General features: G+C 48.0%; 1 protein-coding gene and 1 long non-coding RNA gene across 2 annotated transcripts; one reads left to right on the forward strand and one right to left on the reverse strand.

The window, feature by feature from the left end:
* Nucleotides 1–413: 413 nt before the first annotated feature.
* Nucleotides 414–4620, reverse strand: Arsa (arylsulfatase A). Its single transcript, XM_021216776.2, has 8 exons — nucleotides 3760–4620; nucleotides 3385–3625; nucleotides 3054–3272; nucleotides 2807–2976; nucleotides 2513–2637; nucleotides 2304–2431; nucleotides 1984–2086; nucleotides 414–1875 (listed from the first exon to the last, which is right to left on the reverse strand). Exons 1-8 carry the CDS (start codon nucleotides 3975–3977, stop codon nucleotides 1556–1558), a joined length of 1524 nt encoding a protein of 507 aa, XP_021072435.1. The 5' UTR covers nucleotides 3978–4620; the 3' UTR covers nucleotides 414–1555.
* Nucleotides 4469–13075, forward strand: LOC110334813. The gene is made up of 5 exons (XR_002381137.1): nucleotides 4469–5086; nucleotides 5123–5710; nucleotides 5825–5947; nucleotides 6131–6278; nucleotides 12650–13075. It is a non-coding gene; the product is annotated as an uncharacterized LOC110334813 (long non-coding RNA).
* Nucleotides 13076–13989: the final 914 nt, after the last annotated feature.

A 13989-nucleotide genomic window follows, 5' to 3' on the forward strand; every position in this document is an offset into this window, starting at 1 on the left:
TTCAACCAAAGTCACATGCCACTCCTGGGTCAATTACTGCAATATAACCAGCTCAGATTGGTCACCACCCTAAAGGAGAGAGGCTGTATGCTTGGCCCTCCGGAAGTCTACCCCCATTGAAAAAAAGGCAATAATAGTTGGCTAGAGATATTGATACACTCTAAGGGTACCGTTCTAATGTGAGCAATACTTAAGAGCACCCGAAATATCATATATACCTGGACATGCCAGCACACTATACCATGAAAACACAGGTAGGCAGTCAAAAGTCCCTTTTTACAGAGCCTAACATCTGAGGCAGAATATTGCCAGTAGAGTGATCACTCAAGCTTGTAGTGGGCCCAAGGAAATGCTGGCTCCCTAAAGGAGTTTGAAATATGAACAGGGTAGACTTCAATCCAACAGGCTTTTAAAAAACACATTTATTATTATTGTTGTTGCTTGCACATGTGTGATGCATGTAAGTTCAGACATGTGGGCCACAGAGCATATGTGGAAGTCAGAACACAACTTTGGGGATCTGGTTCTCTTCCTGTCTTACCGAGGCAGGGTCCGTTCTTATTTATACCATGTTGTATACTCTAGGCTACCTGGCCTGCAAGATTCTGGACAATTCTCCTTTCTTCTTTCCTGACTTCCCTAAGAATACTGGGATTATAGATGTGGGCCACTGTATCTGGCTTTTCAGGGGAGTTTCTGAGGATTGAACAGATTTGCAGGGTAAGCGCTCCCCCCCCCCCCAGAGTCATCTTATTGGCCCCTGATAGATGTTTCTAAAACAATACTTTGTAGACAACTTTATTATTATTATTATTATTTTGGTAGGAAATTAGATAGGACGTGGAGACTTGAAGTATCATGCACAAAGGAGAAATTCAGAGCCTGAGAGACAGGTAGGCCCCACGAGGCACTCTCAGAAGCTCCTAATGGTCCTTCCTGGGATCTAGCAGGGTCCTCAGGTCCTTAACTCTACCTGGAATGATCAGTTTATCACCTAAATCCAGACAACTGATTTCTTTAAAGAACCAAGGTGACCAGTTCCAGGGCCTCTAACAATGCTTCTTGAGGAAAACCCATCTTCCAGGCACTTTGCATCTTTAGGGTTCCTCTGCCCTCACCACTCCTCCCCACCACCCCCAGTTCCTGGCACTTGAACTCACTACTGGTTTCTGTGAAGGGACATGTCCGTGCTTCATTGATGTGTCCATGGACACATGCAGATCACCAGGGTGGGACAAATTTCAGACCCAGGGTGCCTGGGTTCAAATCCTAGCTCAAGCTCTTTCTGGTAAGGTGACATCGGACTTGGACAGGTCCACGAGATTCCCTATGCTTCAGTGTCCTTGTCTTGTAGCACAGCAGAAGAGCACTGACTTCAGAGTTACCACAAGGACTAGATGAATTAGCACACCTGCAATTCTCAGCTGATGTTATTACATTACCAGATACAAACTGCACACTTGTCCCTGTCCCTCTGGTGAACCATCACACACTCAGGACAGGGCTAGGGATCCTGGGCTACCCTTGAAGGACCCCCATGATTTCTCCAGTCCCCTCAGGACTGGGAGCCCGGGCAGTGGCAGCAGACAGGGTGGGGAGTGCAGCTCGGCTGACAGCAGATCTGCAGGGCAGGGTCCTCACCCTTGGCTATCTGGCTGGGGCTGAAGGTCACAGCTTCATCATACTGGGCCTTGAGCAGTTGGATGTCCTTCAAAGCCTGGAGGGCTTCTGGGGAGACTCCCTCTATACTTTCCAAAAGATTGTAGTTCTCACCAGGGTCCTTAGACAAGTCGTAGAGCAGTGGGGGCTCGTGAGCGGTCAGACGGTTGGCAGCATGACAGGCAGGATCTGGAGTGGTGTCACTGTGGGCGGAGCCTGAGGAGGGGGGGGTCAGCTTTTTACACAAGGAGGAGCAGAGGACAGAGCAGCTGGGGGTCAGCAGCAGGGTTAGGGAGGGGAAGCCAGGGAGGGAAGCAGGGGTACCCTGGGTGTAGAAATGAGCCTTGTATTTCCCATTCCGAACAGCAAAGACCCCGTGGATCTTGTCTGGGTAGGGCGGGTAGAAGAAGACAGACTTCCGTGGGCTCTGAGGGAAAAGTCAGGATGACAGGGTAGGAGAGATCTCTGAAAGCTCTTGTGTAACACCCTGTTATGGGACCCCCTCCTGCGCCCTGCTTTGGCCCACCCAGGATCCTGAGATTATCCCCTGATCCCCTCAGGGGCCACTCATCAAAGGAGACATGAGGCATGGACTCTCCGGCACTGCCCAGATTCATACCTAAAGGAGGTATGACTGACCCTACCTTGCCTGTGCCTAGCAGCAAGGGGCTGATGTCAACACCATCCAAGGTGATGTTGGGCAGTGGAGCCCCGGTCAGAGCTGCCAGGGTGGGCAGTAGATCCAGAGAGCTGGCCAGCTCGTGGGTCACACCTGTGGACAGATGGATGTTCGGTCACTCTGTTCACCATCGAGGCTAGGGGGATGGGGGCCACGGGTCTACAGGGGACTGACCAGGAGTAATGTGACCTGGCCAGTAGACCAAGGCAGGCTCTCGGACACCACCTTCAAAAGTTGTTCCTTTTCCACATCTCAAGAGGCCGGAGCAGCCGCCATTGGACATGCGCATCAACTCAGGACTGAGACACACAAGGAAGTCATCAGTAGCGAGAGGCTAAGGGCCCTGCCCCACTGCTGGTTATGGGTCACCATAGCGTGCCTAGCACCCCTCGAGTCTTTCATACAATCAATAAACAGCAAGGGTGGATGGACCCTAGAGTCCTGGCCTGTGATCGAGCAGGCTCGTACCCGTTATCTGCAGTGAAGATGACTAGTGTCTCTCCCAGCAGACCGAGGTCCCCCACAGCTGTCATCAAGGCCCCTACAGCTCCGTCCAGCTCCATCAAGGAGTCCCCAAATGGCCCACGGCCTGAGCGCTTGGTGAAGCTTTGTCCACTGAACTGAGGGTAGTGGGTGTGCTGGGGGCAGAGACTGGAGTCAGCACTGGCTGGGTACAGGTCTTGGGCAGCCAGGGGGCGGGGCCAGGGTCACTCACGTGGGAAGCGTAGTACAGGAAGAACGGTCGGCCCTGGCGCTGGGCATCAGCCATGAGGTCTCGGGAGAAAGACACATACCGGGCCTCCAGTCCAGGCAGCCAAGGGGGCTGGGCCTCCACCGTCAGGTTGGCCAGCAGTGGAATGGGAACTAGGCCTTGGTCACAGCCACCATTGCAGGGGATGTCTGGTGGGAAGCACGTTAGGTTCTGACAGGGGCCCTGGGGAGAACAGAGAGCGGTTCCTGTGAGGGAGGACTGGCTACGGGTTAGGGTACAGTTGGTATGAGGGCTTGGGTGTTGAGGGGCAGCGGAGGGTCTGGCCGGTTTGTACCTGGTCATGGGAATATGGGATGCCCAGGAATCGGTGGAAGCCCTGATGCGGAGGCAGGAAGGCCCCCTCTGGCCCCACTCCAAGATGCCACTTGCCAGCCATCCCTGTAAGGTAGCCTCGAGCAGCCAGGACTTCGGCTAAAGTCACCTCCTCCAAGGGCAAGCCCCCTTGGGAACTGGGCCCCAGAACTCCAGGGTACATGCCTGATCGAACTGGGAGCCGGCCAGTCAGGAGGGCGGCCCTGTAGTACAAACCACGGAATCCATAATCTGCAAGTCCCACAGAGATGAACACAGAGAGAAGAGGACATACCCACAGAGAGACAGACATGGGATGAGCCAGGGCGAAGGGGAAGGGCAAAGGTCCCTCACTCACCGAGATGGCGTGCACAGAGACACAGGCACATAGAAATCTGTGAACCGTAGTCCACCTTCAGCCAACTGATCCAGGTTAGGGGTGGTAGAACTGGGGTGCCCATAGGAGCCGAGGTCCCCATAGCCCAGGTCATCCGCAAAGATCAGCAGGATGTTAGGTGGACTGGCAGTGCTCAGGCCTGCAGCCAGTGCCAAAAAGGTGGTCCCCAGGGCCCCCATGACAGAGATACAGATGGGCCTGTGTCCTCAGTCCCTTGGTAGGGAAGGCAGAGCGGTTCCAGCAGGCTCGTTCCTTGAGCGCCCAGGACAGCCCCTACCTGAGGCACCAGTCCCGAGCCCTCCGCCTCCCCTCAGCCCCCAGACCCAAATACTCCTTCTGTCTGTAGGTCGACCCGCTGAAGCTCCAGCGAATCTGTCAGAACTCGGAAGGGGGTGGCCTGGGGTGTAACTCCACAGAGCTCCTAAAGGACCAGGGCTTCATTAACGTCACGCGCGGGGATCTGACCCTGTTCACCCAGAGGTGCCAGCACAGGCTTGGGATCAGGAGCAGACGTCACTTCACATTGACCCAGGAGGCTCCGGCGCCATGGGACAAGGGCGGTTCGGAACTGAGGAGGAACTGGTGGTAGACAGCAGCGGTCTCAGGCCGGCTCGGAGACGCCCGCGGTCACGTGACACTCTCCAGAGGGCGGGCTCTGGGACGGGGCGGTACCGAAACCGAGCTAGGTGGAGCTGGGACGGGGCGGGGCGAGGCGGGGCGGAGCTGGGGAGCCGAGTCAGCCCGGTTTGTGTGTCTTTGGGAACCTTCCGGGTGGGGCTGCTGCGGACCTGGGACCGGGGCGGGATAGGGTGAGGATGGAGATTGCTCGCGCGCTCCGGATCCTTATCTGCGCCGGTTGGGGTGTCCCGTGCTGGGCTTGGTAACCTTACTCTCTTTGCTCCTGCGCGGTAGGCTCGGCTGCTGGACTGCCTAGCAGTGCATGCAGCACAGCAATTATCTGGCTCTCCTGCTGTGTCGCTCTTAAATGCGTGTCTGGAGTTCCTCTGGCGAATGGTGGGCTGTTTGTCTCATTTCCTCTGATGAGACACTTGAGGGATCCTTGTTGAAAAGACCTCAGCATCCCCCTTCTGACTGAGTAAAGAGGAAAAACCATGGCGTCTGACCGCAACAAATCAGGAAAACAAATCTGATTGGCTGCTGGCTTTTTTTCTCACAACCACCTTTGGTGAATTTTGTGAAACACAGATCTATCACATTCTTTAAAAATCCTTTCCCTTCTACACGGGTATCTGGTGTTTAAGGTTGAGTGTGTGTGTGTGTATCTGTGGTGTTAGAGCTGGAATGTGTGTGGGGTTTGAGTTAGCGTGTGTGTGTGTGTGTGTGTGTGTGTGTGTGTGTGTGTGTGTGTCTGGTGTTTGAGATGGGTTTTTGGGTCCCTGTGTGGTATAACTTAGGGCACACTACTATTGAGGAACTAATGGGAAGACGTTTCTAACTCTTCATTTATACATTCTTGAATATAACCATTTTTTCCTCTCATCAGTTTTAACTGTTAAGGGAGAGTAACAGATATATCCTTCAGAGGGTGGAAGGGTGGGTTCTTAGTGTACTTCAACATCTAAAGGTCCCTGTGGTAAATGGACTTCCCAGATCTCCCCGCCCCTAAAAGCCCCTGACCTGAGTCACTTTTCCGGAGCAAGTCTCTTCCAGGGTATTTCCTTGCAGGTGGCTGTTCCTAGGAAAGTCATTTGTCCAGATTCTTGGCCTTTGATTCCTCCCCAAGACAGAGTGGCACTCTTAAGACCTCTGGCATCAAGATGGTCATGACCTGAGCACCCAGGAAGGAAGACAGCTGGAGCCAGGTGGGGAGATAAACAGGGTTCTGGAAAGGCCTCCCGACTACAGTAAGGGATCAGACTCAGATTCGTCCAGTGGTCCAACACAGGCTCAGGTCAGGAGCAGATGACATGTGACACTGAGTCGGAGGTGCCCTCCAGCAGGCAGAATGAGGGTGGTTCAGAATGAAGAGTAAACTGGTCATTTTTTTTTTTTTTTCCCACTGAAGTCTGGCTATCTGGGCATCTAGAATTTTCCCCGATGAAATCTGCAAGAAACTGCAGGGGGAAAGTTTGAAACTGCAGAGACCCCAGAGATGGCGGAGGAAGGAGCTGGGTCTGACTGACCTCATGTGAACTATGGGGAGTGGGCTGGGGGGGGGGGTGCAATCTTCAGTTAGTGGCTCTCTTAGTGTCACTTTCCAGCACGGTTTCTGGGTTTGTGCATGGGTGGGGGTTGCCTTCTATTTAGAGTCAGGACAGAAAGCTCTTCTGTGGCCCAGAAATCTTTGAAACTGCATTTGGATCTCTCCCAGCTGGTGGCCACTGTGAATTGTAATTTGAAAGGAATCAACCAGAAGCACCTTCTTTCCATCATCGCTAGCTGGGGAACTACCCCAGGACCTACCCCTGATTCTCTGGAGAGCTTGTGTGGGGTTTGCGATGGATGTTATGCTAATTGTGGTACGTTTCCCCTGGGTTCTTGGGGGACTCAGGTGTGTGTACACGTGTAGGCTGCTTGGACTCAGCTCTGACCTAAAGCTGTGGAAAACTTGGAAAGAGGTATCTGAATGCCACCAGCTCTGTTCAAAGCTGAGCTCTGAAGGCCAACCTGTCTTTAGAGATGTGAACTTTCTCTCTCCTTTTTTTTTTTTTAAACCACAGAGCCCCAATTGGAAGTAGCCTGCTAGGGTTGGTTCAGGAAATGGCTTCAGATGATGCCTGGGGCCTTGCTAATTTTGGACAAACGCCCACAGTTGAGAAAGGAGCCCTGTGTTGAGTGGCAGGTCTCTTAGTTCTGTACCTTGCTTGGAAAGGGATGGGAGAGGCCTCTGCATGGGGGTTAAGATAGGGTGATTGAGTTGCAACAGTGGCCTGAGTAGAGTTCTGTGGCTGTTCTTGCACCAGCTTATGTGGGGACCTAGGACGTATCAGGCCTCCACCTTCCCTACCCTATTGCCTCTGCATAATGTCATGGCTATGTATAGGCGTTGAGATGTACAGTCTGATCAGGACCAACAAGGGTAGTTCTCCCAGAAGAGCAAATGTCTTAGGCAAAAACTGAGACCTGATGGAGTCCTACCTGGTTGACCATGTGGGGTTTTGGGGTCTGCTGAAGGCAAGTTTTCAGTTGAGTTATGATCAGGGGCCAGGCTTTGTCATACTCTCTAAAGGAAGGGGGAACCCTGAGACACCCCTTCAAACATATGTTCAGAGGAAGAAGAAGAATTACTGCCAGGTGACACAACAGTAACCCCTGGTCACCAGCTGACCCGTGAATGACAGCTTGCTGGGCAGACAACGAGTTTCCACATGCAAGACCTACTATGATTGTAGTTTATAGCATTATAGGAAAATGAAAATAGGGCCGGAGAGATGGCTCAGTGGTTAAGAGCACTGACTGCTCTTCCAGAGGTCCCGAGTTCAATTCCCAGCAACCACGTGGTGGCTCACAAACCACCCATAATGAGATCTGATGCCCTCTTCTGGTGTGTCTGAAGTCAGCTATAGTGTACTTATGTATAATAATAAATCTTAAAAAAAAAAAAAAAAAAGAACTAAAGAAGGCTCACAAGAAGGATACTCTGTTCCCAAGCAGAGCCAGGCTCCAAAGTAACTACGATGAACATTAGACCTGGTAGTAATGGCAGCCACGGACCTCCACGTGGAATCAGTGTACCTGTAATGAGGGTGAGGTGAGATACAGCCATTACAAGTTCAAGGTCCCGAGAAATGCAGAGGCTGTGAGATGAAGCAGGAACTGATCAAAGACCAGGCCTTTCTTTCTGAATAGGTCAGGAGTCACTTAAAGTGAGTCTGGGGAAAGAAGACTTAAACACCAAAATAACTCTACCATTTTACAAGTCTTATTCAACAAAGCCTCAAAGACTAGACACTGGAAGAAGTTGGTCCAGAATCAGACAGTGATCATTCAGTGGTCATAGATTTTGGAATGTAAGGGTGGTTGGAATAGTTGGAAGGACTGTTTCTATTTGGTAATTAAAGCCAGGGTTCAAGAAATCGGTGGGACGGTAGTATAACATTAGAAGGTCCTTGGTTTAGCAGAGAAAAAGACACCACAGTCCTATGGAGTGTGTATTGAGCATCATTGGCTCAGCTGCCTCCTGGTTGTCTCCTGATGGGGGCTGGAGGATGCTCTTCAAGACCTTAAGAGGTATACTGTGATTGTGTGTTGTGGGGAACGCAATTCCGTGGGAAAAGCACATACTATGCGAGCATGAGGTCCCAGCACATGCATAAAACCTGGGAGGCTAGAGCTTCTGGAACTGCAGTGCTAGGGGAGGGATGGAGACAGATGGGGTCTGGGGGGCTTGCTGCCAGCCAGTCTACATAAACCAGTAAATTATAGGTTCAGTGAAAGAGCATGCAAAAAAAAAAGAAAAAAAAAAAAAAAAAAAAAAAAAAAAGAAAAAAAAGAAAGAAAGAAAAAGAAAGAAAAAAGAAAAAGGAGGAAAAGCCAGGAGGTGGCACATATCTTTAATCCCAGCACTTGGGAGGCAGAGGCAGGCAGATCTCTGTGTTTGAGGCCAGCCTGGTCTACAGAGTGAGTTCAGGTCTGCCAGGGCTACACAGAGATTCTGTCTCCAGACAAACAAACAAAGGAAAATAAAGAGGAAATCGATAAAGGAAGTCACCTCCTAGTGACCTCTGTCCTCTATGTGTTTATACACACATGCTATACATACATTCTCTCTCTCTCTCTCTCTCTCTCTCTCTCTCTCTCTCTCTCTCTCTCACACACACACACACACACACACACACACATACACAAAGAGCAACATCCTTGGACAGCTCTGGAGAGGCTGATTGTTGGGCAGGAATGAAGTAAAAACTCAGCCAAGAAGCAGAGTGAAGGAGTGAAGCGATGCTGGTGGGCCAGAGGCCATGTGATTAGGCAGGCTCGTGAGGTCACCTTGGCAGCCAAGCAGTACTCTGTAGCCCGGGACACCTTTGACTCATTAGCCATAAAGTCACCCTAGCCTGAGACAAAACAGAAAGCCACACTAGGGGAGGCGGAAGAGATCTGGGCTTTAGGAATATGTCCTGGATTTGGCTGCAACACAATGGAGCAATTCCTGGATATGACTCATTCCTGGATCTGGAGGCCTCTACTGAATGCCAATCCTGACAGAGACATTCAAGGCCACCCCCACCCCCTCCCAAGGGAAGTACAGGCTTTAGGCAGAAAGGCATGCCTTAGGGGAAGAAGAAAGTCCATGGGCTCAGGGGTGATTGGCACTGGCTAGTAGTTTGATGGCCCTTAACAAACACTGGTGCCCTTGAGTTCACTGGCCAAACGGGGATTTTTTTGGAGGTCAGCAGATGCATCATATGCTGTTTCTGTCTTGCCATGCTACCCACAGACTCAAGTGATCCTTCTACTTTGGCTTCCCTAGAAATACACACACACACACACACACACACACACACACACACACACACACAAACACACAAACACACACACACACATGTTTGCGACTATGGCTTGATTCACCATGCCAGGCTGGGACTTAACATGGATATATTAAATATGTGAACATCCTGTGTTAATTTCCTAGTTCTCACTCTTCTGAATCAGACAAAGAGCTCTCCAGCTCTCTTTTTGTGTGTTATTTGATACCAGTGAAGATTAAACCCAAAACCTTACAAATGCTAAGCAAACACTACCAGAGAGCAGTGATACTCAGCTTCTACACCAAGTTGCTACCCCAGTCTCATCTCCTGGAGTGATCCCTGTGCTTCCCAGTGCCTTTGTCTTATGGGCCCTAAAAGTTGCTTGTGTTTTTCTCCTGTATCAAGTGAGCAAACACTAAACCTCAGTGGCTTATAATTGGTATTTATTTATTGCTTACATTAAGCCTACATCACAACATAGGTGAGGACTGTGGAATTTTTTTTTTTTTTTGCTCCATTTAGTCATTTAGGAACCTAGCTAAAGAAATATATTTTAAAAATATAAAAATATGTTTAAAAATTTATTTTATTTTGTTGTGTGTACAGGTCTTTTGCCAGCCTATATGTCTGTACCATGTGTGTGCATGGCTGAGAAGTCTGGAAGAGGACATCAGTTCCCCTGGGACTAGAGTTATAGACAGTTTTAAATAGCCATGTGGGTCCTGGGTATTGAACCCTGGTCCTCTGCAAGGCTAGCCAATGCTCTTAACTTTGGAGCCATCTCTCCAGCCCTGAAACCATTTTTTGACATGTGGATTTAAAGGCATGTTGGAGTCCTGTAGTTGGCCTTTGATACTTTGTAGGTTCTTCTTTATTCCACCTTTCTCCACCCCATTTCTTCTACCATTTCAACCCCCTAGCACTAGACAAGAGAGATAAAAGGATAGAGAAGGAAGGAAAGAGATCCCTGAATAAAGTCAGGGGTTGGAAAGGGGGCAAAGGTATTGTGGGACTACTTCCTGCTGATTAGGGGCATTAAGTTTCTTGGGGCAAGTTTGATCTTTGCCATTGGATACTTAATTTCTTCTTGTTTCATCTTTGTGAAGCTACTTAACAAGCTGCCACCAACAGCAGCCAACAACCCACACCAAACAATCAACAACCTAACCCACCCCTCAAGGTCCTAGCATCCATATCCCCTCTGAACAGTCCCCAGACTGCCAAACATCACACAATTGCAAAAAAACTATCTGCAGCTGGCAAAAGCACACCTCGGCTAGAGCACAAGGCAAATCATAGTCAGCTGCTGTGGACAGTCCGAGGCCGCCCCATATCCCCGCACCTGGGATTAAAGTGAAAGCACATTTTTATATTTCTGTGGTTTAAAAAAAAAAGAAAAGAAAAAAGAAGCCAAAACAGTTATAAAATTGTCACGGCAGAGTCCCATAACCGATCAGCAGGAGGATAAAGAGAGAACATTCAGCACAGTGTGGCTGTGAGTCAGGCTGTGCTTGTAGGTTAGGCTTAGGAGCTATGCACATCAGTACTACCTAAATCAAACCCAAGACCCTGCTTAAATGCAGAAGAAACTAAGAGAAAAGGCTTTGGCTGAACCCAGAACCTGGAAGCTCAAGTGTTACTTTCTGACTCTTCAGTGTGCTGACTGGCAAAGAGTAACTCTTAGGGGATTGATTCAAACAAATGCTTGTCTTTCAATCTTTCCTAGTTAACTTTTCTTTTTCTTTTTTTTGGTTTTTCGAGACGGGGTTTCTCTGTATAGCCCTGGCTGTCCTGGAACTCACTTGGTAGACCAGGCTGGCCTCGAACTCAGAAATCCACCTGCCTCTGCCTCCCGAGTGCTGGGATTAAAGGCCTGTTGCCACCAGGCCCGGCTTCTAGTTAACTTTTCTATTGCAGTAAGGACACCATGATAACTTATAGAAGTAAGAGTTTATAGGGCCTTGCAGATTCTGAGGGTGAGTCCCTGGTCATCATGGCAGGGAGCACGGCTCAAAGCAGGTAGTCATGATGCTGGAGCAGTAGCTGAGAGCTTACATCTAACTTGCAAGTGAAGTGGAAACTTAAGGATTTTTTTTTTTTTTTTTTTGGAGAGTCAATTACATTAGATGATGTTTTGCTGGGGCAGACACGTGAAGGAGTGTCTTCCTGAAGCGGACACAGATGAAAGACTAAGGCAGACTCATGAAGGAGCGTTTAACTGAAGCAGACATAGGAGAGAAGATGTTCTGCCAAAGCAGACATGTGAAGGGACACAATGATGAAGGATTCTTTGCTAACAACATGCAATTATTGGTCCACTTTACATTGCATGGTTGAGATGCATTTGTTAGGACTCCGAGGACTGAGGTTAACTGGATTCATGTGCTGAGGCAAGGCCTGTGCTGAGGCAAGGCACGTGGAGGACACAATGTTTGGAGGCATGGGGAGGACATGTGATGTATAAATAGGACTCCACAGAATGACAGCGACAGAGCTTGGCTTGCTGGTACAGCTAGCTGTGCAATGCTTGTGGGTCTCTAGTCTTCATCGATTTTCAGTGCCCTGAGAGAGGCACCTCCTATTCAAACTGGCCATACATGAGTCTATAACCTACCCGAACCCTGGATTTTACAGTTGTTAAGACAGAGGCGGTGGGAAACTATGGCATAAAGGATTATTTGAGGGGATGTGGATAGCATTAGATCTTGTGTGTGAGAGTTGGGTATAATCCTCTGGTAGAATTTGTAAAGCCCTATGTTTAATCTTCAGCACTGCAAGACAACAATAATTCAGGATACGCAGGTAACATGTGAGACAGATGCCCAAATTCTCAGTGCATGAAATGGCCACATGAATTTGATTACTACTACTGTGTTTTGTAGCTTGGATTGTGTGAAATGAATGTAAAATACAGAATGTGGGTTAGGAAAATAGCTTAATGGTAGCATAATTGTCCAGTACACAAAAGTCCTCAATTCAATCCCTGCTACTGTAACAATAACAAACAAGACAGAATTTCTATTTATTTATTTATTTATTTATTTATTTATTTATTTATTTATTTATTTATTTTTCCAAGACAGGGTTTCTCTGTGTAGCCCTGACTGTCCTGGAACTCACTCTGTAGACCATACTGGCCTCAAACTCAGAAATCTGCCTATCTCTGCCTCCCAAGTGCTGGGATTAAAGGTGTGTGCCACCACTTCCCCACTTCCCGGCCTGTTCATCTATTTATTGATTGATTGATTGATTGCCTTTCTGAGGAAAAATCACCTAACAGTTATATGTACTGAATATGGTTGATAAATTTTTTTTAAAAAAGGTCAATTTCAACAATATAATCTACAGCCCTCCTATTGTAAAACACCTGAAAATGCCAATTAAAATTTGAATAATTATCCTTTCTGTGTGTATCCCAGCTTGAAAGACACCAAGTGAAGAGGAAATCGAAACCAATAGAGAAAACTCGTGTGAAATCTGGAACATTCACCACACCAGGATCTTAAAGTCTGGGGTTTTAAGGATGCATAGGAGCCAAGATGTGAGAATGTGACCAGAAGTTGGAGAAAAGATGCCCATATCAAATAAGTACCGAAAAGATGAGGAAAAGGAAGTTGATTTCCAGGAAAGAAAAATGAATAATCTGGGGAGCTGAAGAAATAACTTATTGGTTAAGAGCATGTGTTGCTTTTCCGGAGAACTCAGGTTTAATCTCTAGCACCTCCATGGTAGCTCACAACCATCTATCTATAACTGCTATCCGAGAATATCTAATTCCCTCTCTTAGCCTCTGCAGGCAATGAATGCACGTCACCCATTAATGCAGGTAACACACCCCCACAAAACGAAGAAGAAAAAGAAAATGATTTTTGTGATGATTCACCAGATGGAAATCAAATTTCACTTAAAAATGCAAGTATAGATGCACACCTAAATGGTACAGGGTTTAAAGACAAGTGACCCCGGTAGGTTGGTAACCCAGAGTCATCTGGCTGGAGCAAATGATAATCACCTCTGGAAGTGAATTTGACTTCTCCAGGTTCCTGTAGATGAAAATTAGCCAGCGCTTGCAAGTCAGAGGCAACAGGATTGCCTCAAGTTTGAGACTAGCCAGGCCAGTCATAGCTACAGAGCAAAGTCTGTTATAAACAACAACAAAAACCACACACACACACACACACACACACACACACACACAAATAAAAATGACAAAACACCTAAATGTACTTCTTTTTTAAGTTTCATAAGATTTTAAAAATTCACTGGGCAAGATAATGCAGGATTTTGATCCCAGCACTTGAAAGAGAGAGGCAGGCAGATCTCTTTGAGTTCCAAGCCAGTCTAACGTACAAAGTGACCCCTGCCCCTGGTCAGCTGGGACTGCATAGTAAGACCTTACAATAGCCCCCACCTTTAAAAAACACAAATTACAGCTGAGCATGCCGGTATCTGCCTGTAATCCCAGCACTTGGGAGGCTGAGACAGGAGGATCACCACTAGTTTGAGGCCAGCCTGAGCTACATAGAGGATACCAAGATAACTTCCGCTACAAGAGCGAGCCGATCTCAACAAAGAAACAAAATAGACAAAAACTAACCAAACTAAACAATGTATCCTAGACTGGAATTAAAAGTTTCTGATCCTCTGCCTTAACCTTTTAAGTACTGGGGTCTCTTTCTTAAGTGACAGAAACTGTAATTCTGTGCTTTAATCCTTAATTTTTATTTATTTATTTATTTATTTATTTATTTATTTATTT

The sequence above is a fragment of the Mus pahari genome, chromosome 17 (genome assembly GCF_900095145.1).
Source record: "Mus pahari chromosome 17, PAHARI_EIJ_v1.1, whole genome shotgun sequence".
In the NCBI taxonomy this organism is placed as follows: Eukaryota; Metazoa; Chordata; class Mammalia; order Rodentia; family Muridae; genus Mus; species Mus pahari.